Genomic DNA, 27,859 nt, shown 5'->3' on the forward strand with positions numbered 1-27,859 from the left:
TATAGGAAACATTTTTATTTCAAAAAGTATCGAAGGCGCCCTAAAACCTTACAGCATTCTGGACGGGACATCTGCCTCCAGAACAGACAATAAATACGCACACACCCCCGCCCTCGGGGCCGGCCTGGGTGCCAGGGGGAGGGTGGCTAGTCATAAATACAGAATACGCTGGGTCAGCATTTAATACCACCCGAGCTCATAACTTAATTCATCTTGGAGACTGATAAAAGGGTGTGCCCCACACACAGTCCCACCCCGAGCTGGTCCAGCCCTCTGTCCCCAAGTCAGTACATTCATCTGCAAGTGGTAGGGGCTTCCCAGCCTGAACCCCAGGGCGGGGAGACCCTAGGGCAGGGCACACGTCTGAAGGCTCATTCTGATCCCGACCCCTACATGCCCGCCCTCCGTGGGAAGGATGCCAAGGGTGTGGGAAGGGCTGGTGGTGAGCTGTGGCCCAGCAGGTGTCTGGACACAAGGTCTAACCCTCGGCGATGACCACACGCAGCAGGGCCCGCCCAGCAGCCCCGGAGGCCACAGGCTTCCTCCCAAAGCCGGGGCCACTGGCCACGTGAGGTCTTCAGTGGCATCTGTGAGGCGCCACGAACCCCTTCTCCTGGTGAGAACGTACATTCTTTCCCACTGGACGGGAGACCAACTCTGGCAGAGCTACGCCGGGGCCCGAGGGACAAGCCCGCCCAATCCACGGAAACGCTCTCCCCCCCCCCCGGAGAACCATGCCCTGAGCGCCCACCTCCTGGGACCCCCACCCCTCCGCAGAGGCCTGCAACAGATCACAGGTAACTACTAGCCCTGCTCCCGCCGCCTCTTCAGCCCAAACTGCCTTTCAAACCGTGCAACCAACCCGAAGCCACGCTAGCCGGGCAGCTCCGAGACAGGGCTCCTGGCCACAGGCACCTCCCGGTGGGAGCCTGACCTTGGGACCCGCAGGCTTTTCCCCACTGCACTGGGTCCGAACGTGGAGGCCTCCGAGCCAGGGTGGAGGGCGGACATGCCAGCTGGTGGGGTGGGCGGGCAGGGACACCATCAGGCTCAGCCCAGGCGCATGGGCACACTCAGCAGGCCCCCTGGGCTCCCCCACTCCCCTGCGCCCCTGGGTCTGAGTTCAGCTGCCGCAGGGAGGCCTGGCCCTGTGGACTGTTTTTGTGCACAACCCCCTTCATCCGGGGAACAGCCATCGCCTGCCTGATCCCCAGTGCACCCTGACCCCTCCACTCATCCCGGTGGCTCTCCTCCCCGGAGGTGGGTGTGGGGGGTGGCAGTGGGGAGGCGGGGGGCAGGGGTGGTGGCCTGAGGAGGCAGTCCTTCCTGGGCCGAGGGAGGGCCGTTCACAATGGCGTTGACCCCGCAGCTGTGACTCGGGGTCTGGATGCAGAGGGTCCCACCTGGTGAGCCCAGCCTGTCCTCAGGCTCGGAGGCGGGTCGCCGCCCCGAGGCGCTGGGTGCCTGCATCGCGGCCCTCCCCGGGCCGGCCGGGGCTAGTGCAGCTCGCGGGGGCGCTCCGGCTGGCCCACGTCCACGTCGCCCGCGCTGCCGTCCAGCTCGAAGCCGCGCCCGCCCAAGGGCGTCTGCGGCATGAACTGGCGGAAGATGCTGACGCTGCCGTGCCAGAAGGTGGGCTCCGGGAGCCGCCCCACCACGCTCCAGGCCCGCGTCTCGGGGTCGTAGGCTTCCACCACGTCCGAGAGTTCAAACGTGTTGTCGTAGCCGCCCGAGACGTACAGCTTCCCGCCGAGGACGGCCAGGCTGCCTCCCACGTGCACCTGCGGGCCGAGGGCAGCGGTGAGGGAGGCCGGTGCCCCGCCTGGCACAGCCCCCGCGGTCCCTCCCTGGAGGCGGCGCCTGGGACCCCGAGGAGGGGCGGCCTCGATGCTTCGGGAAGCGATGCAGGGAGCCGGGACCCGCCAGCACCCTTCCCGCCCCCCACCCCGGAAAGGGGCTCCACGCGCAGTCCCGCCCGTGCTCAGGGCGCTGCAGAGGCGCAAGCCTCTGGGAGCAGCACCGGCCTCTTCGGCAGGTGCGGCCGGTCTTCCCGCCTGACAGAGGGGGCGCCGAGCCTCTGGGACGACCCGAGACTAAGCGCGGAGCCGTGAGGCTGGACCACCGTCTTCCTCGCACTTGCTTTAGGACGTGTAGCTCGCTTTGGGGGAAATGTAAAGTCAATTCTTAAGGATAAAGATAGCCCTGACCGGTGTGGCTCCGTGGATAGAGCGTCGGCCTGTGGACAGAAGGGTCCCAGGTTCGATTCCGGTCAAGGGCATGTGCCTTGGTTGCGGGCACATTCCCAGTGGGGGGTGTGCAGGAGGCAGCTGACCGATGTTTCTCTCTCATCATTTGTTTCTATCTCTCTCTCTTCCTCTCTGTAGAATATCAATAAAGTATATTAAAAAAAAAAAAAAAAGATGTCACGCTGTGATGTTGTAAACAATGGCATTGCCACGCAGAGGTACCCTGAGAGCAGGGACGGAAATGTTAAGATAGAAAAGATGCAGGTGGCCGAAACCGGTGTGGCTCAGTGGATAGAGCGTCGGCCTGCGGACTGACGGGTCCTGGGTTCGATTCCGGTCAAGGGCATGTGCCTTGGTTGCGGGCACATCCCCAGTCGGGGGTGTGTAAGAGGCGGCTGATCGATGTTTCTAACTCTCTGTGCCTCTCTCTTCCTCTCTGTAAAAAAATCAATAAAATATATTTAAAAAAAAGAAAAGATGCAGGTGGTGGAGGTGGGTCTGGGACGGAGGAAATTTGCCCACGTGGCCAGATGCTGCCATGGCCTCGTGACTCCATGACACTCTCAGGCTCGGCACCTCCCTCCTGGACGTGCAGGAGAAGGCGAGACCCGATCAGGCATGAGCACCAGCACGGAGTGGGGCCCAGCTCAGAGCACACAGCAGGCGCTGAGTACACTGCCAAGGTCAACCCCCAAAGACCTCCTGTCTGACCTTGTCCCCTCTGTTGTCAGCCTGCTCGCTCAGCAGCAGCCACAGCAGCTGAGACCTTGTTCTAGGAACGGGCTCGCCATGCCCCAGGGCCTTTGCACGTGCGGCCTCCGGAGAACTCTCTTCCCCAGGGCGGCCTGTGCTTCCCACGCAGGCAGACTCACCTGATTCATAGACGGGATCTTGTCCCAGTCGTTCTTCCCGGGGTTATACACGTCCACCTCGGCAGAGTCATCCCTGTGGAGGGGAGGGAGAGTGGGTGGCAGGGACTGGAGAGGAGGCTCCTCCAAGCCCCTCGCCTTTGGGGGCTTCTTTGGTGCCATCTGGCAGCCCTGCTTCCAGGCCCCGCCCCCACCTCTGGCCTGGCTTCCGAGGTGCCTGCACTCAGCCTTTCTCCCTGAACCCGAAGATCACACCCTCAGCTGGATAACCCCTTCCCTACCACCTGCACCTGCACCAACCCATGCCCTCCCCTCGCTGCAGCCACCCTGCCTTCAGATCTTTAACTTATCGGGGTTCTTCCCACCCGCCTCATCATCCTTCTCCTTCTCCTCCTCCTCCTCCTCCATCCCCCTCCTCGTCCTTCTGACGTGGGCTTGTGCCACCTCTCAGGAGGGACGGGGGGGGGGGGCGGAGGAGGGACGGGGGAGAGGGGGGGGGGACCAGGGGGCGGAGGAGGGACGGGGGCAGAGGAGGGACGGGGGAGGGGGGCGGAGGAGGGACAGGGGGCGGAGGAGGGACGGGGGTCGGAGGAGGGACCGGGGTGGAGGAGGGACGGGGGGGGGGGGGGGGGGAGGGACAGGGGGCGGAGGAGGGACGGGGGGGGGGGGGGGACCGGGGGCGGAGGAGGGACCAGGGGCGGAGGAGGGACCAGGGGGCGGAGGAGGGACCGGGGGCGGAGGAGGGACCGGGGGCGGAGGAGGGACCAGGGGGCGGAGGGGGGACCGGGGGTGGAGGAGGGACGGGGGCGGAGGAGGGACCAGGGGGCGGAGGAGGGGGCGGAGGAGGGACAGGGGGGGGGCGGCGGAGGAGGGACCAGGGGGCGGAGGACGCTCTCAAAGGCACCAGCCTGCAGAGCCCGGGGATTGCAGGCAAATGCTCCGAGGTATTTACAGCTTCTCCGCCCCCTCGGAGGACCGGGGAAGGGTCAGCCGGTGTCTGACGGGACGCGGGGCTGGCAGGTTCCAGGGCTTTCTCGGAGCAGCCCCCAGGCTCCGGCCACGGAGATGCCCGGTCCCTCTGCTGGGGGCAAGCAGGCCCCTGCCTGGGTGCGCTCACCAGAAGCCCGGGGGCGAGGGTGGCAGCTCAGATGGCTCCAGGCTTGGGGGTGGGGAGTTTCTGAGGCTCCAAAGCCCCAGCCTGAGGGAGACAAGGGGACACGGCTCCCTCCTGGTCCCCCTTCCCTCCTGGTCTGTATACGCAGGGCGGCTCAGGCAGGGAGGGAAGCGGCGGGGACACATGGCTGTGACTAGTCACCGAGGCCTGTGGGTGCTGCCGCGCTGCGGTGGCTCCACAGGGACCTGGCACCCTTGTTTCGCACCTTGTCCGTCCACGGGAAGCCCGTGGCAGTAAGCCCCCAGCCCGCAGGCCTTTCCGCCATCTGTGACTTAGGACAACCCTGGGGCCCACCGTGACAACGCCCAGAGGCAGGCAACCCAGCGCCCGGCAGGTCCAGGCCAGCGAGTGCTCCCGCTGCCCTCAGCCCCGCAGCAGCAGCCGGTCAGCACCGTGCCCTGCCCGGTCCGGAGCGGCTGCAGGGCCCTGACAACAGCATTCGTTGGGCCAGAGTCAGGGCCCTCCCGGTGCCAGGCCAGGCGGGGAGGGGACACACAGACCCAGAACCGGCAGGAGAGCATTGGCCACGGAAAGGGGCGGGGCAGTCCAGCCACCTGGCCGCTGCCCCACCTGCCTGAATGGGGCGGACACCGCTCAGTGAGCAAAGGGAAGTTCTGTCAAGACCACAAGTTCGCCAGAACCGGTGTGGCTCAGTGGATAGAGCACATGTGTCAAACACAAGGCCCGCGGGCCAAATCCGTCCCGCCAGGCCTTGCAATGTGGCCCGCACCGCGCTGTCATCACTGCACTCCGCTGCGTTTCCATCACAATGACAGTTTATGACTGTTCAGTAAACCATTCGGCCCGCGATTTAGGCTGGATTTTAAATTTTGGCCCCTTCTCTGATTGAGTTCGACACCCCTAGGATAGAGCGTCGGCCTGCGGACTGGAAGGTCCCGGGTTCGATTCTGGTCAAGGGCATGTACCTTGGTTGCAGGCACATCCCCGGTGGGGAATGTGCAGGAGGCAGCTGATTGATGTTTCTCTCTCGTCGATGTTTCTAGCTCTCTATCCCTCTCCCTTCCTCTCTGTAAAAAATCAATAAAATGTTTCTAGGAAAAAAAGAAAAGAAGGTCACAAGTTCCCCCAGGTCTTGAGTGTCCACAGTGTCCCCTGGTCTGAGGTTCAGAATCCCTCTCCACAGGATGGAGTGCTTCCAACAAAGGCCTTCGGGGCGCCCCCAGGGGGAGGTCCAGGCAAAGGGCTTCATCCATTTAGCGCCTCGAAGCTCCCCAGAGGGACCCAGCTCCACCCGGGACCCCATCCCCACGGAAGCCTAGCAGCCCAGACACCGCCGCCAGCAGGGGCTGCAGGTCAGAAGGACCAGCCCGGACCCCAGCCCGCCTGGTCTTCGCGGCGAGAACTGGACGAGGTGCTTCGCACGGGCCCGGGCCCCGGGGACTCACCTGACGAAGTACATGAGTCCGTTCAGCGTCACCGTCTTGGGGGCGAAGGACCAGGGCGGCAGCGGGCCGCAGTCCACCAGCGACCAGAGGTCCGTGCCGGGGTCGTAGCACTGCATCACCATGGTGTCCTTGCCGGCCAGCGAGCCGATGGCGTAGAGGCGGCCGCGGCAGGCCGTGGTGGAGCAGTTGTCCATGGGGTAGGTCATGGGCCGCAGCGCCTCCCAGGAGTCGCTGGCGTGGTCGTAGCGCTCTGTGCTGTCCGCCGCCACCACGTACAGCAGCCCGTCCAGCACGGAGGAGCTGTGGTACTCACGGGCCCGGAGCATGGGCGCCACCTCCGTCCACTCGTTCACGCTCGAGTTGTAGCGCCACACGCAGTCGTACAGCCGGGAGCCGTCCGACCCACCTGCCGGGACACGCAGGGCAGCAGTCAGCGCCCGCCCGCCCGGCGAGTCACCCGCCCCCGCCTTCCCGGACGCCCCAGAGGGCACCTCCGCGGGAATTTGATGTCAACACATGGCCTCCTGCGCCTGGGCCTGGGGCTTCCGGCCGGCCGGGGCGATGCAGACTGACCAGGCTCACTGCCCGAGGCGCCGGCTTCCGGCCACACACACCCCGCCAAGCCCTGTGGCCAAGCAAAGGCCCTGGGGCCACCGTTGTAAGTAAACAACCTGGGTCTAGCCGAGACCGGTTTGGCTCAATGGATAGAGCGTTGGCTTGGGGACTGAAGGGTCCCGGGTTCGATTCCGGTCAAGGGCATGTACCTTGGTTGCGGGCATATCCCCAGTAGGGGGTGTGCAAGAGGCAGCTGATCGATGACTCTCATCGATGTTTCTAACTCACTCTCTCTCTCCCTTCCTCTCTGTACAAAATCAATAATATATATATATAAAATAAATAAATAAACTTAAAAAAACAAAACAAAACAACCACCTGGGTCTGGACCCACCTACAGGTCCAGCTCCTCCACTGCACCAGGGCATCCGGCCTCAGAGTCGGTTCTCCTGGGGACAGGGCTCGGAGCGGGCTGCACAGGGGCTTGTTCCCCGAAGTCTAGGCGGCCTGGCCACCCCCACTTCAGGCCGCAAGCCGGAAACCCAACCCGGAACGTAATGCCGAGGGGCCGTCCGAGCGCCAGTTCCTGACTTAGGAAAAACTCATCGAGGTGTCAAACACAGGGTGGGGCAGGGGTAGGCTTTCAGCCCTGACCGGTTTGGCTCAGAGGATGGAGCATCGGCCTGCGGACGGAAGGGTCTCAGGTTCCACTCCGGTCAAGGGCATGTACCTTGGTTGTGGGCACATCCCCAGTGGGGGGTGTGCAGGAGGCAGCTGATTGATGTTTCTCTCTCATCCATGTTTCTCTCTCTCTCTTTCCTCTCAGTAAAAAAATCAATAAAATGTTTTTAAAAAAGGACAGCTTTACAGTTGAATCCACTTTCCACTGCAAGATTAATAAATAACGACCAGAATAAACTTTCCCACGCAGACAACTGTCAAACCTCTTCCCCCCACCCGGCTTGCCCATCCTCTCTGTCTACAGTTCCAGAAAGAGCGGAAACAAAATAAGCATCAAAGCCCAACGGCGCCGCTGACTGTAATGTAATCATGAGGTAAACAAGTCCACCCAGGACCTCGGCGGACCCCGGGGTGGAGGGACCCCGGGGTGAGGGGACCCCAGGACCCGGGGGCTGCATTCCCTGCCCCCCAGGCTGGCGCCACGGGCAGTGCAGACGGGACATTCTATCCGGCTTTTCAAAGGGAGGAAACGAGTCGGCGGGCGGCGGGCCTTCTTCCTTCTAGGGGAGAACTGCGGCCCTGGGCAGCGGGGGCGCTCCCCCGTGAAATTCCCGACGGGCAGCTGCCGGGAGCACCGCCACCTGTCCACCCAGAGGATTAGCTGCTCAGCTGGGACTCAGACTTTGGGAGGGAGTTCCCGGCCAGGCTTGGGGGCGGGGGCCTGGCTCCCAAACGCAGGGCCGGCCTCAGCCTGCAAAGGGGCCGGTTCTGGGGGCTGGCCGCAGAGGCTGGCCCCGAGCTGTGGGTCAGGAAGCTGTGGCCACAGAGCGGTGTGTCCTCAGACCGGGAGGCCGCCCCCTGGTCAGCTCCGAGCCCACAGGGACCCCACCGTCTCAGAGCGACTTTCTCCCGCGCCAGGCCCAGCCCACAGCCTCACCAGCCCAGTGCACGCCCGGCCGCCGGCTCCTTTCCTTATATAGCCCTCGCCGAGACCACCCCTCCTCACCGCACGCGAGGAGGTGGCCTCCGTCTGCGCCAAGATTTATCCTCAATAAAGAATGTGGGAGACGCCGGCGGGCCCGCCCAGCATGACTCGGCAGTGTTTTGGGGTTTGAGCCAAGTCCCTGCAAGAAAACCTCCGGGCATGTGACTCTGTTTACAGTCACTGGGCAGCGCGCAGCCTAAACACCATGTGACACCAGCTCAGCCCAGGTGCCCGGCCAGGGGCGCCCGGTCCGGGGGACCGAAAGCCAGCCCCGCGGCCGTGAGGCCGGGCGGGGAGGAGGCCCCGGGAGGGGGTGGATGTGTCACAGGGCGGCGGCCGGGCCTGACGCTGGGTTCCCTCGGGATGAAAGAAAGCACCCATTGTGCGGGGTGAATGCGCCAGTCTCTGCCAACCCAATGGGGGGAGTGACGCTTCCTGGGGAAAATTGTGGGCTCCCCGGAGAGACACCCACACACGGGAGGCCCTTCTTTTAGGCTGAGAGGACCAGGTTCGAGGGCCGGCTTGGGAGGAACCGCCGTCCAGCTGGAGGGGACGGGCAGTGCCCGCTGGGCGCGGTGCCCGGTCCGGGTTCTGCGGGTTTCCCGATAAGGCAGGCCCGCTCCCAGGGGGGCGCAGGCGGCCAGCCCCGGCGACCCCAGGGGCGGGGGGCGGCCGGCCGGCCCACTCACCCGTCACGTAGATGTCGTTGCCCAGCGCCACGATGCTGTAGCCGCCGCCCAGGTGGTCGGGGAACTCGGCCAGGTAGCGCCACTGGCCCGTCTGCGGGTTGTAGCAGTCCACGGTGACCAGCTCGTCGCAGTCCTGGTCGCAGCCGCCCACGAGCACGAGGATCTCGGCGAGGCCGGTGGAGGGGCGCGGGCGCATGCGGGGGCAGGGCCCGCGGTCGTGGCGGTCGTAGCGCGCCGCCTGGAAGTCGCGCGCCTCGCGCAGGAGGCGCAGGCAGGGCGGGCAGCGCGCCAGCAGCGGCTCGGCCTCCACGTGCGCCAGCAGGTAGAAGCGGCGCACGAAGGGCAGGCGCACGGCCTCCAGCAGCTGCGGCCAGTGCGCGGCGCGGCGCGGCGGGTCGGCGCGCACCCAGCGCAGCGCCAGCTGGAAGGCCGCCTCCTCCTTGGGCACGCACAGCCCGTCGTCGCGCAGGTAGCGCAGCAGGCGCGCCAGCGGCAGCCGCTCCAGCTGCTCGGCGCCCAGCTCGCCCACGTGGCGCAGGATGAAGCGCTGCGCCGCGCTCGCCAGCCCCGCGCAGCTGAAGGCCTCGGCGAAGTCCTGCATGTCCAGGCAGTTGGCCAGGTCGAGCTGCTGCTGCAGGAAGGCGCCGCACGCCTCCTTCACGGCCGGGAACTGCAGCAGGTCGGCGGCGCGCAGCAGCGGCTCGGCGTTGTCGCCGCTGACGGCCACGCGGCCGGTGTAGCTGAAGTCCAGCAGCAGCTGCAGCGTGTCGGGCGGCACCCCGTGCAGGCGCACCCGCTCGGCGCGGCTCTCGCGCAGCTGCCCGGCGAACATGGCGCGGAAGTAGGGGCTGGCGGCCGCCAGCACGGCGCGGTGCGCCGGGAAGTCGCGCCCGCCCGCCGCCTCCAGCGTCACGTCCAGGAACTTGCGCTCGGCGCGCAGCTGGCTCAGGCCGCGCAGCAGGCTCAGCGCGTGCGCCGGGTCCGAGAAGGGCAGCACGGCCAGGGGCGCCGGCCGCTCCATGGCGCGGGCGGGGGGCGCGGGCGCGGGCGCGGGGCCGGGCCGGCGGGACTGACGCGGCGCGGCCGGCGCGGCGGCTATAAATACGGCTCCGCGGCCTCCGGGGGGCGGGGCTCCGCCGGCTCCGCCCACTTAACCCCTCGGGGCCCGGCGCCCCGCCCCGCCGGCCGGTCCCTCCCGCCGCCGCCCGGCTGAGTCAGCGCCGCCCGCGCGGGGGACAGTGTTCTCTCCGGGCGGCCCTGCGCGCCGGGATGGGCCTCCGGCTGCCCCCCGCCCCCGGCTGCTGAGCAAACCCCGGGGCGGGGCGGGGCGGGGGGAGCGCGGCGCCCGGACCGCAGCGCCCCGTCCGCGCCAGGCTTCCCGCTGCGCCCGCCCGGCCCGGGCCGCGGCGCCCGGAGCTTCGGAACTTTACTCCGCTGGTTAGTCCTCAGGGCGCTGCTGCCCCGCCACCGGGGCACCTCAGCCGGCGGGATCGGGACGGCGGGGACCGGAGCGGGACAGCCCTCCGGCTCGGAGGCGGCTCTTTGCGGGGCTCGCTGGGCGCGCTCCGGCCGCGGCTCCAAACTTGACCGTCGTCAGCCTCGCAGCGCGGTTTCGGTTTCCGATTCGGACTCAGGTTCCCGAGCGGCTCCGGAGGGGGCGGGCCTGCCCTGGGCTCGGACACCCTGGACACCGGCCCCCTGCCTCCTCCCCCGGCGGTGGACGTGGGGAAGGCAGGCAGAGGACGAGGGTCGGAGAGAGCCCTAAGGGTAATAGTATACTCTACTATTAAACAAACAAAAAACAAAACAAACAAAGCACTGGGAAACCATTCCGGAGGGGGGGAAAAAAGCAGCTTTCCTGTTCCAAACGGGGACACGGGGGCCCGGGGACAGGGCCCTCAGCTCAAGGTCAGAGGGGAGGCCTCTGCCTACAAAGCAGGAGTGCGGCCTGCAGTGGCTTCAGTCACCGGTGGGTGAGGGAGGGAGAAACCTGTCTCAGTTAGAAAGGAATCTGTCTTGTTTGGGTTCCAGCAGCCACAGCACCGGCCGGGCTGCGCTCCCACCGGCCGAGGAGAAGGCCCCGGCTTGCAGAGCGGTTCCTGGAACGTGTGCTCTGTGAGTTTTACACAAGATCCCTAGGTCGCCGGCAGCCCCCGGTTTTTGCAGATGAAACCTGGGTTTTGTATTTAATAGTTTCCCACGCCCCTGCCCTGTGAGCGTCACAAAAACGTTCCTGCCCCAGCCGGTTTGGCTCGGTGGATAGAGCCTCGGCTTCTATCTGAAAGGTCCCAGGTTCAATTCCGGTCAAGGGCACAAGCCCAGGTTGCGGGCTTGATCCCCAGTGGGGGACTTGCAGGAGGCAGCCGATCCCTGATTCTCTCTCATCGTGGGTGTTTCTCTCTCCCTCTCTTCCTTCCTCTCTGAAATCAATAAAAATACATTTTAAAAATACATGTATTCACGATGTACGCTCCAGCCCGCCCGCCGCGGGAGTGGCTGTCATTGCTTCCTTCCAGCCCAGGGTGCACAGCTCTTGCGAAAGGCACCCTGTTTTCATTGCAGGTCTGCAGGAGGGCTGTGGCTCTCCCGCTCCGACTTTCTCCCTGTCTGACTCCCAGCGGGAAGCACAGGCCTGAGGAGGAGAGCAGGCAGGTACCAGCGCGGCTGGCCGTTGCCCATAGAAGGCCTGTTCACACAGCCAGGAGCGGCTCAGCATTCCTGGCCCAGGAGCCTGGCCAATCGCGTCCTGGCAGGGCCCTGTGACCAGCAGCTGAGTAGCAGGAAGTGGGACGTTTGCAGGGAAAAGTACCGAGGTCCCTGGGGTCAGACAGAATGCGCCCACCTTGTATGAATCGTCTTTCTGAAACCAGTTATGGCTTCGTCGTTAAGAACTGAGTCCAGTCATGGGCTATTTCAGCAAATCGTGTTTGAGTCTGACTGGGAAGGATAATGTCAATACTTATTGAAATGGAAAGATGTCCATGCTTTAGGGTCAAGTGAAAAATGTCCCCCACAATATGACCCAATGTGTTACATTCAGATGCTTACAAAAACTTGTGAAGGTAACGTTTTCTCTGGGTGGTACTAAATATATAACCTGTGCATTAAAGAAAGAATACAAGTTCAAAATAAAATTTAAAAATCCAGTTATGGGGGGGAGCTATATTATTAATATCTCAGACCTAGGAGACAAGTAATTGAAACCAGGTGGGTATATTTAAGTCAATAAATGAATGTGGTTAGGTAAGAAAGGAACAGATTTAGACTTATCAGCTGTTTGGAATTTTTAATAACCTACCAATCCAGGTGTGCTCTCTCGTTTTGTATTGTGTGTTTTGTTTTGTTTTTCTTCCATCAATCTCCTAAGGTCAGCACGGAAGTGTGAGAAATTCACTCACTGCTGTATGACAGTGTGACAGACACAGTCACCAAACTATTAATTATTAATTAAGGGGACGTGCATTCTTTAGACAGCATCCACCCCCTGGCCAGACTGGAACGCTACTGCTACTGTATTGTTTGGTGGCGAAGATGTTAACATTTGCCAAACAAACAGTTTTTGTTTTTTCCAGGTTTTTTTTTCTCTTCTTAAGATTTTTAAATTGATTTTTAGAGAGAGAAGACGGGCGAGGGAGTGAGAAACATTGATGTGAGAGAGAAACACCAGTCAGTTGCCTCCTGTATGCGCCCTGCTAGGGATCAAGCCTGCAAGCCTGGCACGTACCCTGACCAGGGATCAAACCACCGGCACCATCTGGTGCGCAGGATGACGCCCAAACAACGGAGTCACACCAGCAGGACGATCCTTCCCAGCTTTATTGAAAAATAACGGACACAGGCAATCGTTGGTGGGGAAATGTTTGTATTGAAGGGTTAAACTTCAGCCATGCAAGTTTACCTTTTTTAAAAGGAGGAAAATCATCTTTGCCTAAGTAACTTCTTTATGATAGTGTAATTTAACAAAAGATGGTGCTATGGCCGAAACCGGTTTGGCTCAGTGGTAGAGCGTCTTTCTGCGGACTGAAGGGTCCCAGGTTCGATTCCGGTCAAGGGCATGTACATCGGTTGCGGGCACATCCCCAGTGTTTCTCTCATCGACTTTTTTTTTTGTTTTTTTTTTAAATATATTTTATTGATTTTTGTACAGAGAGGAAGGGAGAGAGATAGAGAGTTAGAAACATCGATGAGAGAGAGTCATCGATCAGCTGCCTCTTGCACACCCCCTACTGGGGATATGCCCTCAACCAAGGCACATGCCCTTGACCAGAATCGAACCCGGGACCCTTCAGTCCCCAAGCCGACGCTCTATCCATTGAGCCAAACCGATCTTGGCTCTCATCGACGTTTCTATCTCTCTCCCTTCCTCTCTGTAAGAAATCAATAAAATATATATATTTTTTAAAAAAAAGGTGCTATGAAATTTTAAAAATCCAAACTACTTAATTTTGATATTTATTTTTAAATTTTTATTGGATTTTAGAGGAAAGAAGGGAGAGAGAGGAACGCTGACCTGCTCCACTTATCCACGTACCCACTGGTTGACTCCTATCTGCGCCCTGACCCAGAGATATTTCGATTCTAATTTTAGGTAGGCAGGACAAGAAGTGCGGAGATTATTTTAAAGGCTGCTGTTATTTTTTCTTTCTTTTCCTTGGGGAATATTTGGGAACACATACCTTAGCATTTAGTCAAAAACAGACTCCACCTTTTCTTCCTGAGACACGGATTTTTTCCCTGATTCTGGGCTGCCTACCAGGTGGAGTGTAATACACTAATTATACATAAACTTTTCTCTTTAACGAATTTTACAGTATTCTCTATCCATTAAGTGCTTTATTATATGTAAATGAGATACTATAAGCGACAATATTTACGGTGTTTGGCACACGGTGTTGCTATTAATTTTTATATATTTTTTCCTGTAGGAACCATAAGAAATGCATGTGAGCCTTACCTCACTGGTGTGGCTCAGTAGACAGAACTCTGGCCTGCGGACTGAAGGGCTGTGCAGGAGGCAGGCAATCACTGTCTCTCTCTCATTGATGTTTCTATCTCTCCCTTCCTCTCTGAAAATCAGTAAAAATATATTAAGTGAAAAATAAAAAGATCTATAACAAAATAAAATAAAAATAAAAAGGGAGGGTGGGTGGATAACCCTGAAGAATATCAGGCTAGATGGCGGGAGTGTTTAAAAAAAAAATGCATTTGATTCTTCTCTGCATAGGTTACTCTCCTCAGTGTAAGAAAAGTTGACAGCTGCAACCGGTGTGGCTCAGTGGATAGAGCGTCGGGCTGCAGACTCAAGGGTCCCAGGTTTGCTTCCGGTCAAGGTCATGTACCTTGGTTGCGGGCACATCCCCGGGGTGTGCAGGAGGCAGCTGATCGATGTTTCTCTCTCATCGATGTTTCTCTCTCATCGATGTTTCTAACTCTCTATCCCTCTCTCTTCCTCTCTGTAAAAAAAAAAAAAAAAAAAAAATCAATAAAATACATTGAAAAGAAAAAAATAAAAGTTGACAGTATATAATTGGAGTTATTAATGGTTTTGTTTTAATCCTCACCCGAGGATATTTTTCTATTGAGTTTTAGAAAGAGGGGGAGAGAGGGAAGGACAGAGAGGAACATTGACGTGAAATGCATCGATTGCCTCCTACATGAGGCCCCAGGCCAGGGAGGAGACCTACAACCTATGTGCCCCTTGGAATCCAACCCCAGGGACCATTCACTCCCCAGGCCAAGGCTCTGCCCCCGGGGCCCAAATGGCTCATGTTAGTTATTTAAAAGCAAGCGAGAAGTCATTGGCTGCAGCAAACACACACCTAGGGCAGTGAAATGAGGACGGGCATAGGAGCAGCCACAGGAGAGCTTGGCTGGGCTGCTTTAGCTCACTGGGAAGTGGGGGGCCTTGCAGACAGTTCAGGGGTTCCCCCCCAGGGCTCCCTCGGTTGTAAATCTCATGGGGTCCCTCAGAGATTAGGGGATATGTGCCTGGTGGGGGGGGAGAGGAGGAAGGGGATGGCATGGGCCTGCTATTAACGATTTTAAGTTTTATCAATACAGTAGTCAAGGTACTAAAAGTTGAAATAATATATATACACATATATATAATATATTTTTATTAATTTTTTACAGAGAGGAAGGGAGGGGGAATAGAGAGTCAGAAACATCAATGAGAGAAACACCAATCAGCTGCCTCCTGCATCCCCCCCACCGGGGATGTGCCCGCAACCAAGGTCCATGCCCTTGACTAGAATCGAACCTGGGACCCTTCAGTCCGCAGGCCTACGCTCCATCCACTGAGCCAAACTGGTCAGGGCTGAAATATTTTGATGGATTTTCATTCTTTTCCTCTCCTGGAAATGGAAGTGAGAAAGGCAGGAAACTGAGGGTAGAAAAAAGATTCCGTAAGAATAGACTATTAAGTCCTGCCAGTAGCTCAGTTGGTCAGAGCATTGTCCTCATAGGCCAAAGCTGAGGGTTCGATCCTGGTCAGGACACATACAAAAACCAACCAATGAGTTCATAACTGAGTGGAACAAAAAACATCCGTTTCTTGCTCCCTTCTCTCTTAAAAAACAACAACAAACAAAAAGCTGCAACGGCAGAAAATAATTTCAGGGGAAATAAACCCTTGCTTAAGTTCACGTCCACACTCAAACACAGAGTGAAAGAGGGAGGCGCAGCCTTCCCTGACACAGCGCCGGTGAGCGTTAGGAAGGTGAAGCTATATTTGGTAACCCGATTGAAATAACTACCTTCTCAAGTTACTTACTGGGAAACTGTGGTATTCTTAGTATTCTTAAACTTGTCACAACCTGTGCTAATGTTGGCTTTTTTCTTCCTCTTTCCTAAGTAACAATAATCATCGGAGAATTAGCATTCAAGCAGGAGGTGTAATTTATTTTTTAAAGCAAAAAAAAAAAAAAAAAATCATAAACTCCGAGGGCCTGGCTCCTGTGGCTCATGCTCTTGCCTGAACCAGGAATTCCAGAGGTGCCCGGGGGCCGGGAGCGCGCAGCATCCCCGAGAAATAAACCGTACACTGCGGACACCAGGCCTGGCGGCCCGAGAGATCAGCCTCGTTATCCATGCATTGTGCCACTGAGTGTGAGTCAATTACTCCGTTATAGTCCTTTCTTCTTTTTTTTTGAGTTTAGGGACTGGACGGTAAGTATTCTTTTTTAAAAATACTTTTAAATATATATGTACATTTTGCCCTAACCGGTTTGGCTCAGTGGATAGAGCGTCAGCCTGAGGACTGAAAGGTCTGAGGTTCGATTCCGGTCAAGGGCATGTTCCTTGGTTGCAGGCACATCCCCAATGGGGGGTGTGCAGGAGGCAGCTGGTGGATGTTTCTCTCTCATCGATGTGTCTAACTCTCTATCCCTCTCCCTTCCTCTCTGTAAAAAGAATCAATAAAAAAAAAAATCGCCAGCAGTACTCTTCACCTGAAATAGCCCAGTTTCCTCTTTAAAAAAACAAAAACAAAACATATACGGTATATATGTATATTTTAATTTCAGAGAGGGAGGGAAAGGGAGAGAGATAAGAACATCAATGGTGAGAGAGAGCCATCGATCGGCTGACTCCTGGAACCAGAAACTAGGGCGTGTGCCCTTGACAGGAATCAAAGCCAGGACCCTGCACTCCGCAGGCCGACGCTCTATCCACTGAGCCACACCAGCCAGGGTGGTAAGCATTAATTCTGTACCTTCTCCAAAGGGTGAGGTTTCTAAGGGAAATCAAAGGAAGGAGAGACAAAGAGGGTCCTTCTCCATGACGTTTCCTATTTCACGAGAGCAGCAGTATCAGCGGGTATGCCACGGCCTGCTGGTGTGCCGCCAGAGCTTCGAAAACGTGCAGTGCCTGCCCTGGCTGGTGTGGCTCCATTGGCTGAGCGTCTTCCCATGCACCGAGAGGTCACCAGTTCAAGTCCAGGCCAGGGCATAGGCCTGTGTTTCGGGCCTGATCCCTGGTATGGGGCGTGCCGGAAGCAACCAATCGATGTTTCTCTCCCTTTCCCTTCTTCTCTCTAAAACTCAATCACATCAAATAAAAAGCAAAACAAAAGATGCAATTACCTGTTCAGTCAGAGGGTGATCTCTTTTCTCTTAGATGGTCAAAAGCACCAGCCCTGGCTGCTGTGGCTGTTAGTTGGGTGTCACCCAGTACACCAAAGGGTTGCCAGTTGGATTCCTGGTCTGGGCACTTGCCCAGGTTGCAGGTTTCATCCCTGGTATGTGTGTGTGTGGTGTGTGTGTGTATGTATGTGTGTGTGTGTGTGGTGTGTGTGTATGTATGTGTGTGGTGTGTGTATGTATGCGTGTGCGGTGTGTGTATGTATGTGTGGTGTGTGTGTATGTATGTGTGGTATGTGTGTATGTATGTATGTGTGGTGTGTGTATGTATGGTGTGTGTGCGTGTGGTGTATGTATGTATGTGTGTGGTGTGTGTATGCAAGTGTGTGGTATGTGTATGCAAGTGTGGTGTGTGTGTATGTATGTATGTGTGTGGTGTATGTATATGTGTGTGGTGTATGTATGTATGTATGTGTGTGTGGTGTGTGTATGTGTGTGTGTGTGTGGTGTGTGTGTGTGTGTGTGTGTGTGTGTGTGGCAGGGGGATTAGGTGCAGGAGGCAGCTAATTGACATCTCTCTTTCCCTCTCCCTTCCTCTCTCTAAAATATAAATAAATAAATAAATATATATATCCAATATTGTAATAGCTGTCTGGTGTGAATGCATTAGAGTTATACCTATTATTTTTTGTCAGATCGGCAAAATATATATTTTTTGGGTGTGCCACAAAATTTTAGTAGTTTGTGAGCGCCAGTAAATGAAAAAAGCTTGACAATCGCTGCCTACACATAAGGAACTATTTGACATTGAAACTGGGCCTCAGAACTGTTAGACATTGAAACTGGGACTCAAACTTTTGTTGTTGTTGTTGTTATATGTTTATTTCCAGTCTGCAGTTGCAAGATTTTTCAAAGAAAAGAAATGGGAAAAATAGTTATAAAGAACCATGGAACAGACTGTCAAACTATAGCAGGAAGGCAAGGGAGGTTGGGGGGCAGTTATGAGAGATCAACCGAAGGACTTGTATGCATGCATGTAACACAACCTAGGGATACAAGACAGGGGAGGAGGGCAGGTGAAGGCGTGAGGGGGAGGAGGGTGGGCAGGGGAAGCTGGGGGAGGGCAAAGGGGGGGGAAAGGAGATATATGTACTACTATGTGTAATGATTCAAACAAGAAGGAAGAAAAGAAGGAAGGGAGGGAGGAAGGAAAGAAGGAAGGAAGGAAGGGAAAGAAAGAAACTCGCTGCCCTGAGTGTCAGGCAGGGAGACAAGCAGGTGGTCCGGGTCACATCCCCAGGCTGAGGACTCTTTACGAAGCCCCAGGAAACAGCTGTAGGACGCCTGGGAGCGAGGCGAGCACTGTCCTGTGAACAGTCAGCGCTGGGGCTTGCTTTCCTCAGTGGGCCCGAGTGGTCCCTGCGTGCTAGGCTGTTTGTCTGCCATCCAGTCATTATTATGAACAAGTTCTTCATTTCCGTTTCTTAACGGAGGCGGTGTGAATGTGTACATCATAAAATGGTTTCATAGGGAATAATGATCCCTTTTCGCCCTGGCTGGTGTGGCTCAGTTGGTTGGAGCACTGTGCCATGCACCAAAGGGTGGCGGGTTCGAGTCCTGGTCAGGGCACACAACCAGACTGGGTACCAGAGGCAACCAATCCATGTTTCTCTCTCTCCCTTTCCCTTCCTCTTCTCCATATAATAATAGTAATAATAATAGTAATAATAATAGTAATTCCCTTTTCTCCCTTTGGATTCCACCTCTACCAGTTCTTCTTTGGCACCTGTACTTTTATTTTTTAAATACATATTTTATTGATTTTTTACAGAGAGGAATAGAGGGGAATAGAGAGAAATATCGATCAGCTGCCTCCAGGTATCCCCACTGGGGATGTGCCTGCAATCAAGGTACATGCCTTTGACCAGAATCGAACCTGGGTCCATTGAGTCCGCAGGTCCACACTCTATCCATTGAGCCAAACGAGCTAGGGCCGCATCTGTGCTTTCAAACAGTACCCTTCCCGGCCCTTCCTTCTTCAGGCAAACCAAGTTGCTCCTGGTGAGCCTGACCCTGATGATTAAGACTCAAACTCAGGAGGAACTAAGGCAGTGGAAGGACTCAGAACATGTGAAATCCCTTAAAGAACAATTCGTTAACTTTAACTAACGGTGCCTATGCTACAAAGAATGAAAGCCCTTTTTTGTAAAGTAAAAAAGGAAAAAGTTTTCCATGTTGTTTCCACAGACCAAGCCCAATGCCTGTTGTTACCTCGCTGGCTTTGTACAGCGCCAGGTGCCTGGCCCTTATCACCTGTGGGGAGCCCTCAATCTGCCGATATTGCTGAAATACCGTTAACAAATAAGAGTAAACTACCACCGCCTGAGGCCAGCGCTACCCAGAAATCCCTATGGCTAGGAAACTGAGGCTCAAGAAAAGTATTTCTAAAATAAAGCCAGGCCCTAACCACTGCACATCTCCACCAGCATTCTCCCAACCACCTGCCTGGCAGTGGCCAACCAGCTGGCCTGCGCTCCCTCCTCGGAAACAACCTCATCTCTCGGGGGCTCTTCCCACCATCCCTCTGACTTAGCGCACCGAAAAGCCAGTTTTCTGATTTAAACTTAAAATGCTAACGTCACTCCTCTCTAACATTAAGCGTTCGTCTTCCAAGCTTCAGAAGATGCTACCGACCCCCTGGCACACAGATTTTCCTTTCAAAAAACGGGAAAGAACGCCAGGCCTCCTCCTGGTAATTTGATCAGAGGAGTTCATTTTCAACGAGGTGTTCACAGGCGACCAGCCTCCAGCATCGAAGTTGTAAAACTCACACTGCAGACGCCTGTTCCATATCCATACCCAGAGGCGAAGGCAGCCCCGAACGAAGATCTCCATTTCTGCCTCAACTGCGATCCTGCGACGAGCGAGCTAGGGGAGGCACTGCGAGTGAGGACGCCCAGGGCGGGGGGAGGGAGCGGAAAGCAAACATCTTCCCAAACATCGGTCCCGCCGGGAGGGGTTCGGACGCCATAACCCGACACCTCTCGGTGGGTCCTCCGGGGACCACGAGGGTCTCGGTCCCGCGGCCCCGGAACCCGGATCCCGGACCGCGGGGCACGGGGGACTCGGCCAGAAAGCCCACGGCCGCGAAGCCAAGTTCGCTTCCCCGGACCGACGCGCGGGGAGCCAAGCCCGGGGGTAGCCCGACGTCAGCGCCGCCACCCCCACTCTCGCGCGGGGACCCCGGCCCCACAAAGGAGCGCGAACCCCTAATCCTGAAGGAGAAGGAGGAGGAGGAGGAGGAGGAGGAGGAGGCGGAGGAGGCGTCTGCCGCCGCCGCGCTCCCAGACCAAGGCCGCCAGCCCCGCCCCCACCCGCCCCCGCGGAGACACAGGCGCTGCGGCCCGCGCGGCCCCTCCCCCACCCCGGCCGGCGCGAGCCCCCGCACAGCCCCCGGCTCCGGCGGTCACCAGTCCCGGAGACACTGCCTCCGCCGCGCCGCGGAGCTCTATGGGGTTTGGAGTCCTTGAGGCGGCTTTTGTGCGCCTCAGCCGCGGAGCCTGGGACTTCGGCTCCCACAATGCCCCGCGCCCACCCCCGCGCCCCGCCCCCTCCTTATCGGCGTCCAGTTCCTCTCAGACTACATTTCCCGACAGGCTTCGCGGATCTCCCGCCCTCCCTCCTGAGACACGAGCCGAACTGGGCGTCAGGTCGGGGAGCCGGTCGGGTTCCCGCTCGCCGCCGCCGCCGCCGCCCCCCGCTGCGACTCTCCCGCCTCTCCTGCCGCGCCGGCCGCGGGAGCTGCATCGCGAACTCCGCTCGGCCGTGGAGCCGCTGGTCCGGAAACACGGAGTCCGGGGCGCGACACGCCGAGCCCCCCCATCGCCTCTAGCCGGGGCGACCCCTCCCCGGTCCGCCCTGGTCCTACGCCGCCGCCGCCGGAGCCCCCGGCCCCGAGCGGCCCACGGCCCGGAGCCCGCATTCCGGCCCGGCACTCCCGCGGCCGCCGCCCCCCACCCTGAACATGGACTCCGACTCCTGCGCCGCCGCCTTCCACCCCGAGGTAAGAGCTGCGCCCGGGTCCCCGGACCACCCCCGCCTCCGTCCCCCGTTCCCGGGAGCCGGGCCCGCCGCCGAGCGCCGCCGCCTCCCCAGCTTCCCGTCGTCGCCCCCGGCGCCCCGCCCCGCCCCCCACGGGCCCCGCTCGGCGTCCCCCCGCGGCCGTGAGGCGACCCCTCCCGGGCCGCGGCCGCCTCGGACCTGTCTGCGCCCGGGCCCCGCCCCGCAGCCTCGCTCACCCCCCCAGCCCCGGGGCCTCGCTCACCCCCCCACCGCCCCGGGGCCTCGCTCACCCCCCCACCGCCCCGTGGCCTCGGGCCGGGCGCCGCGCCCCGCGCTCGCCTCTCGGAGGAGCCCCCTCGCCCTCCCGGAGCGGCCCCCACCCCCCTCGGACCCGGACCGGCCTTGCGCGCCCCGCTGCCGCCAATCCGCGGCCCGCGCCCCGCCCCCTCCGGCCCCGGGAGCCCGGTCTCGGGGCTCCCACCCTGCGGGCCCACGGACCCCCGCCCTCCGCGCTCGCTCTCCCCTCCGGGGCCCCCGCCCGCAGGCCCGCTCGCCCCGCCTCCCGCTCCTCCTTCCGGGGCTCGGCCCTCGGTCCTCCCGGTCGGCGCCCCCGCCGCGGCCCCTCGCCCCTCCCGCGGCCGCGGGTCCGGGTCCGGGTCCGGGTCCGCCGCGGGGGCGGCGCCGGGCTCGCTCTCCGCCGCGCTCCGCCCGGGGGTGTGCGGGCCCCGCGGGCCCCGGCCCCCTCCCCGCCGGCGCCCCGCGCCCCCTCCCCGCGGGCTGGGCCCCGCACCTTCCGGGGCCGGGGGCGCGGGGGGCGGCTTCCGCGGAGGCCGGAGGGGGCCGCACCGCCATCTGCTTTTCCTGAGGCGGCGGCGGGCGGGGGCGGCGCCGGTCCCCCCCCGCCCCGGGGCCCGGCGTCCGGCTCCGGCTCCGGCCAGGCTCCGGCCCCGCTCCCGCGCCTTCCCCGCCGCCGGAACAAAGTTCTTCCCGGGAGCGCAGGGCCGCGGGCCGCCCACCGGCGGAGGGAGGGCGGCAGCGGCTCCCGGCGGAGGCAGGTCCCTGGCTTCCTGCGCGATCGGCGCTCCCTGCCCTGCGCCCTGCGCCCCGGGGCCGGGCCGGGGGATCGGGGAGCGGGGAGGGGGAGGTGGATTGCTGGAACCGAGTTGGGAAAATCCTGGAGGGAACCCGCTGGTGCCACGCTGCCCCCGGCCCTGTCCTGGGGGGCCTGAGCCCGCCCCCATACCCTCCCCCCCATCACCCTGGCGGGGCGCCGGGCCCGTGGGCCGTGCGAAGGGGGCCGGTGCGGGGAGAAAACCTTAAAGAAAACCTCAGTCCGCCGGTCACAAACCGGAGCAAACACAGGCTCCCTCTCCTGGAGCGGCGCTGTGCTTGGGGGAAGTTCATTGTCGGCGAGGGCGGTCCTGAGATTGAATGCGGACCGGACCGGCGGCTCCGAAGCCAGAACTCAGAGCGGAGGACGGTTCTGCTTTATCCCGGGAGCGGGGGCCGCAGGAAGTGCCCGCCCAGGGGGGACCCCGCGGGCGGGGAGGGTCTGGCCCGGGAGGGTCAGGCCAGGAGGGTCAGGCCGGGGAGGGTCAGGCCGGGGAGGGTCAGGCCGGGGAGGGTCAGGCCAGGAGGGTCAGGCCGGGGAGGGTCTGGCCAGGGAGGGTCTGGCCTGGGAGGGTCAGGCCAGGAGGGTCTGGCCGGGGAGGGGAGGGTCAGGCCGGAGTGAGCAGTGGCCTTTGAAGTCGCTCCAGGCTTCAGCTCCTGAGGCGGTGGCAGCAGCAGCTTATTTTCCAAATGGAAAACCTGTAGCAAACAGCAGTTACTGCACTGATAGGAGGCGAGCAGATAACCGGAACACGCGGAAGTGCTAAGGAATGGCTTTGGACAAGCTTGTATCTCCTAGTGGCCAGTTCCCAGGATTGGCTCAACCCCCCTCCAGCCTCTGGAAAGTGTTTCTTCCTGACCTGCGCTCCCCTGGTGCTGTGTCTGAGGGGTTTAATAAGTCTTATAGCGTGATTTGCTGGCAGCAATAAGAGCTCATTGTGTGATTCCACCTACAAGTGTCTGCTTTCAAACCCACCCCTTTCTCCCTGCTCACAGGAGTACTCTCCCGGCTACAAGAGGAGGAGGACCGTGGAGGATTTCAACAAATTCTGCACCTTTGTCCTGGCCTATGCCGGCTACATCCCTTATCCCAAGGAGGTAATGCTCAGCATGGGGGCCTTTCTGGCAGGGAAACTAGGGTGTGTGGGAGGACTTCAGAGAAGAGTTGGGCAAAAATCTTTCTTGGAAACTTAGACCAGCCTGGGAAATGGTTCCTCAAACTGGTAGGAAATAAAATGCAGGTCTGTCTAGAAATGAGTTAGTTTGCTTGAAAATAACTATTTGCACCCTGGTGGGTTTGGTTCAGTGGATAGAGCATTGCCCTGTCGACTGAAGGGGGTCCCAGGTTCGATTCTGGTCAAGGGTATGTACCTTGGTTGCGGGCACATCCCCAGTAGGGAGTGTGCGGGAGGCAGCTGAATCGATGTTTCTCATTGATATTTCTAACTATAGCTCTCTCTCCTTTCCTCTCTGTTAAAAAAAACAAATAAGATATATTAAAAAAGAAAAGGAAAGAAAATAACTATTTGCTATCAGTCTGCTCTTTTTTTATGTTTAATTTTTCAATCGCAGTTTACATTCAGTATGGTATATCAGTTTCAGGAGTACAGCATAGTGGATAGACAATCAGTCATATCCCAGTTCCCACCTGATGCCTAAGGCAGTTATTACAATATTACTGCCTGTATTCCCTATCCTGTGCTACTGTCTGCTGGCTCTTAATGGCCAGCATTTCTTGAGTGCTATGGCCAGGCACTGGGTTGGCTCTTACGGAATGAGGTAGGGGAAGTTATTTGTCCCCATTTTAAAGCTCGGACATGGGCACAGGGAGGGAACGCCTTGCCCAGTGAGTGGTGGAGTCTGGGGTCTGGCAGCAGCCTCCTGGTTGCCTGCACACGTACAGAACCCGCGGGGACTCTGGCCCAAATCCCACGGGATTTCAGGGATCCCCTCCCCCCGTTGCAGATAAGTGGGCAGCATTGTGGAGCAGCCCTGCCATGGTCCTCAGACTTCAGAGCCTCATTCACACTGACCGAGGCTGAGAAGAGGGACCCAGTGCTCCTAGGGGCCAGGCCCAGCTTGGTTTACCCCTTTCATTGCCGTCTCGGGTTCCTGCCTGCTCTGTGCCATGTAGAAAGTGGCCATTATTTGCAAATAAATTGCTTGAATGGTCTGAAGGGACCAGAGTGGAGCTCACTCACTGCTTTGGGGCAATAATCACCCACTTTAATCTTTGCAATATTTTGAGCTATCTCCAGTTTTTAAAAAATGTACTGGGAAATTCTCAAAACTAATTTAAACTCATTTAATTAAAAACGCCCCCTGTGGGAGGCCAGGGAGGGAGAGGTTCCAGGCAGGGGAGGATCCTGGCTGGAGAGCGGGTCTCCCCTCCCCCCAAGGGTCCACCCAGCACCAGCCAGGCGCCTGAGGGTCCCCCAGGCAGGGCAGGAGGTCCCCTCTCCTGGGGGCACGTGGTCTGGAAGGTTGGAATGAAATGCGAATGCCATTTTCTTAAAGAGCGGTGCTGAGGAGAGCTGGGAGCCGGGTTGTGAGGGCAGGGCTCCGGCCTGGGAGAGCTCCTGGAAGTAACCGGAACCTCTGCCTGTCCTTCAGGAACTCCCTCTGAGGAGCAGCCCCAGCCCCGCCAACAGTACCGCGGGCACCGTGGACAGCGATGGCTGGGACTCCGGCTTCGCTGACATCTCGTCCGGGGTGCCCCTGCCGGGAGACCACTGCTTCGGCCACCTGCAGCCCGGCCTCCTGCAGCGCGCCAAGCCCAGCAACTTCCTGCTGGACAGGAAGAAGACGGACAAGCTGAAGAAGAAGAAGAAGAGGAGGCGCCGGGACAGCGAGACGCCCGGGAAGGAGGGCTACGTGGGCAGCTTGCTGAAGCTGGAGCCCGCCGACCCGTACGCGGAGACGCCCACGAGCCCCCCGCTGCAGGGCCTGCCCGCGGCCCCCGCCGACCCCTGCTCGGGCTGGGACTCCGACACCCCGTCCAGCGGCTCCTGCGCCACCGTGTCGCCGGACCAGGTCACGGAGATAAAGACTGAGGGCAAGCGGACTATCGTCCGGCAGGGGAAGCAGGTGGTGTTTCGCGACGAGGACAGCACCGGCAACGACGAGGACATCATGGTGGACTCAGGTGAGCGGGCGGGCGGTCCCTGCCCCGGTGCCCACCGCCTCCAGGGAGGACGGGCAAGCCGGGGGGCACAGGTGCTCAGGGAGGGTGATCGCCACCAGAGACCGCGGAGGCCCGATCTCCGTGTACACAAATAGTGCGGCTCCTGGTGCCCACGGCACCGAGCTCCTGGACCACAGCGCTGGGCGCCCTTTCGGTGCCCGACCACACGCTCGGGGGGAGGCGGCACCGGGAGGGCAGTTGGGCTGTGGCTCTGCCGTCCCACCAGAGGGCGGCTCCTGACGGGAGGGTCAGGCGATGTCTTCCTCCCTCTTACGCGTCCCTCTCTCTCAGACGACGACTCGTGGGACCTCGTCACCTGCTTCTGCATGAAGCCGTTTGCCGGCCGCCCGATGATCGAGTGCAACGAGTGCCACACCTGGATCCACCTGTCCTGTGCCAAAATCCGGAAATCCAACGTGCCGGAAGTGTTCGTCTGCCAAAAGTGCCGGGACTCCAAGTTCGACATCCGCCGCTCCAGCCGCTCCCGCATGGGCTCCCGGAAGCTCTTCCTGGACTGACTGCTGGCGCCGGGGGCCGCGGGGAGCCGGGGGGACGGACGGTGGGCTCTTGGGCCCCTTTCTTAGTCGAGCACAGAACTCCCCGCTCTGATGCAGCCAGACCCCTGCCACTCAGGTGCCTAAGCAGGACAGGCGTCCGCGGTGTAGACTGTACATAGCCGGCGGCCGAGCCAGTCCTGAGGCCAAAGCCGCTGCCGGAGCTGCTCTGCGGCGGGTGGGCCAGCCGCCCCCGAGGGTCCGTGCCCCCAGGAACCCTCAGAACCACCCGCCGACCGGAACAAGCCCTGTTACTCCTCCGCTGCGCCGGGGACGATCGGTTCCCGGCCCGGTAACAAACAGCCAGACGTGCAAACTTTACCGTAAGTGTCTGTGCAGCAGCCACCCGCTGCCCCTCCCGCGGTGGCCCGCTGTCCGGGCTGCCTGCAGGACTCCTGGGCCTCCCTGAGAGGAGCCAGGAGCGGGGGCCAGCCCGTGGTCCCTCGTTTTCCTTCTGTTTGTTCAAAGAGGTCTGGTGTGGCCGCGTCTCTGTAGAAAGAGGGCTGGTTGGGAGACTGAAGCAGCCCGTGTTCATAACCGTTTCCCGTTTTGCACGAAGTAAAAACTGTCTTTTTGCACGATACAGCCAAAAGTGTTGGCAGAGTTTTGCCCGGGTGCCCTCTCTCTCCATGGGTGTACGGGGGCCTGTGGGCGCCCAGGCAAGGTGTTCCCTCCCCTCACGGTGTTCCTTCCCCTCACATTGTTCCAGTAGCAGCCTCAAGGTTAGGCAGTCCCAGGGGATGGGAAGCAGGTGGAGGAAAACGGAGGAGGCCTCTCCCACGGGTAGTCCTTAGTGTCCCGGACAGATTGGCCTGCTGGTCCCACAGGCCAAGGAGGACTGGAGCCTTTTTGGTTTGAGCTGGTGAGGGAGATATGTTAACATTGGCCTCCAGGTGTACACCAGTGAGTGGGGCAGAGGTCCTAGGACTTGGGGGCCCCCCTGTGGGCCCCGGACTCTGGACCCTGGGACACCGGTGGTCCTAGGGCCCCACGGGGGGCGGGCTTCAGTGCTGTCCCAGATGGACAGTGCGCTCAGCAGCTCAAATACTGGTTCTTGAAAGTTGTTTATTTTTTGTTTTTTTTTTTTTGTATATTGATGGGTGTGTTTTAATAAACATTGTTTCTTGTAAAAGCGTGAAAAGGGAAGAATGCCCAGGTTGGTCATATTTGTTTACAGCAGGATGGACCCGTCTCCCCTCCACATTCTCACCGAAGCACCACGCACTGAACTGGAGGCCAGTCCGAGCCCACATTCTGTCCTGGCAGCATTCGTGCCTGACAAGCCAACTGCCTTTGTTTTGTTTTTAATCCTGATGCTTTTATTAACACAAAAGTAGGCATAATTTCCGAAACCCAGTTTATTGTCAAGATCCCCAAAGGAGAAGTTGTGCAGTAGAGAGAAATGGTCAGAAACGCCCCCCTCCCCAGACAGCTGGCTCTGACTCTGGCGAGGGCAAACGCAGGAGAAGTTGGGAGAGGAATTTGCCAAAGATCTGCCCCAGGACATTGCCTGTCCAGTGTCTTCACCATGAGAATAGCCAAAGTTCCAAAGTGTTTCTCCTATTTCTTTAAAAATAACCCACAAAGTTTTAGAGGTGCGCTTCAGAGTGCCTGTGGTTTCACAATGGGACAGCCAACGCCGGCGACTGAGCAGGTTCAAGGCCTGGGGGCTCCTGGAAGGCTTGGACATTCATCTCAATTTGTTTCTTCATTTCCTCCTGGTTCTTTTAGCAGGTGCATCCCTGTGGGTGGTGTCTGAGGAGTCAGGACACCTCGTTTTGTGTGTGCTGTGTTGATTGAGCTGGCAGCTGCAATCAGCTTTATGCAAATCAGGCATGGCCCAGCTAGGGCTCTTGGTTGGTGGCTGATGAAGTGAGGAGGGAAAGATGTCACCCCAAAAGCAGGTCCCTCCCGTTGGCTTTGGCCGGGCCAGACACTTAACATCGTTTACATGGTTCTGTGTAATTGTAAAGTTTGTGTAAAAAGCGAAGCTGTTTCTGTGAAACTGTACATTTTGTAAATAAAGATATTACTACTTTGAGGTTGATGTCTAGCTTCAGGTGTGTTTTTTCTGAGCTGAAGGTGCTTCCACCTGCCTTCATCACTTCCCCAGACCACGACGACAGGACTTGGGAAGTTTGAGTTCGGTTTAGCCGGATGAAAAATGCTCACAGCCTTCAACCTCCTTTGCTAGTAAATTCTCCAGAAATTATAGTATGAATAGACATGAGCAGCTCACAATGTCTTTTCAAAAATATATATATTT

General features: G+C 59.0%; 2 protein-coding genes across 3 annotated transcripts; one reads left to right on the forward strand and one right to left on the reverse strand.

The window, feature by feature from the left end:
• KLHL21 (kelch like family member 21) lies at nucleotides 1-21,892 on the reverse strand. Of its 2 annotated transcripts, XM_036461125.2 has the most exons (5): nucleotides 21,843-21,892; nucleotides 8,606-9,631; nucleotides 5,696-6,101; nucleotides 3,119-3,191; nucleotides 1-1,781 (listed from the first exon to the last, which is right to left on the reverse strand). In XM_036461125.2, exons 2-5 carry the CDS (start codon nucleotides 9,624-9,626, stop codon nucleotides 1,497-1,499), a joined length of 1,785 nt encoding a protein of 594 aa, XP_036317018.1. In that variant the 5' UTR covers nucleotides 9,627-9,631; nucleotides 21,843-21,892; the 3' UTR covers nucleotides 1-1,496. The 2 variants fall into 2 exon arrangements, with proteins under 2 accessions (XP_036317018.1, XP_045426522.1); XM_045570566.1 differs by lacking the exons at nucleotides 3,119-3,191; nucleotides 21,843-21,892 and having other exon boundaries at nucleotides 8,606-9,691.
• On the forward strand, nucleotides 20,348-27,634 carry PHF13 (PHD finger protein 13). The gene is made up of 4 exons (XM_036461134.2): nucleotides 20,348-20,746; nucleotides 22,852-22,953; nucleotides 24,469-25,000; nucleotides 25,331-27,634. Exons 1-4 carry the CDS (start codon nucleotides 20,708-20,710, stop codon nucleotides 25,555-25,557), a joined length of 900 nt encoding a protein of 299 aa, XP_036317027.1. The 5' UTR covers nucleotides 20,348-20,707; the 3' UTR covers nucleotides 25,558-27,634.
• The last annotated feature ends 225 nt before the right edge of the window (nucleotides 27,635-27,859 follow it).

This window comes from Pipistrellus kuhlii, unplaced genomic scaffold (genome assembly GCF_014108245.1).
Source record: "Pipistrellus kuhlii isolate mPipKuh1 unplaced genomic scaffold, mPipKuh1.p scaffold_m20_p_34, whole genome shotgun sequence".
NCBI classification, from domain to species: Eukaryota; Metazoa; Chordata; class Mammalia; order Chiroptera; family Vespertilionidae; genus Pipistrellus; species Pipistrellus kuhlii.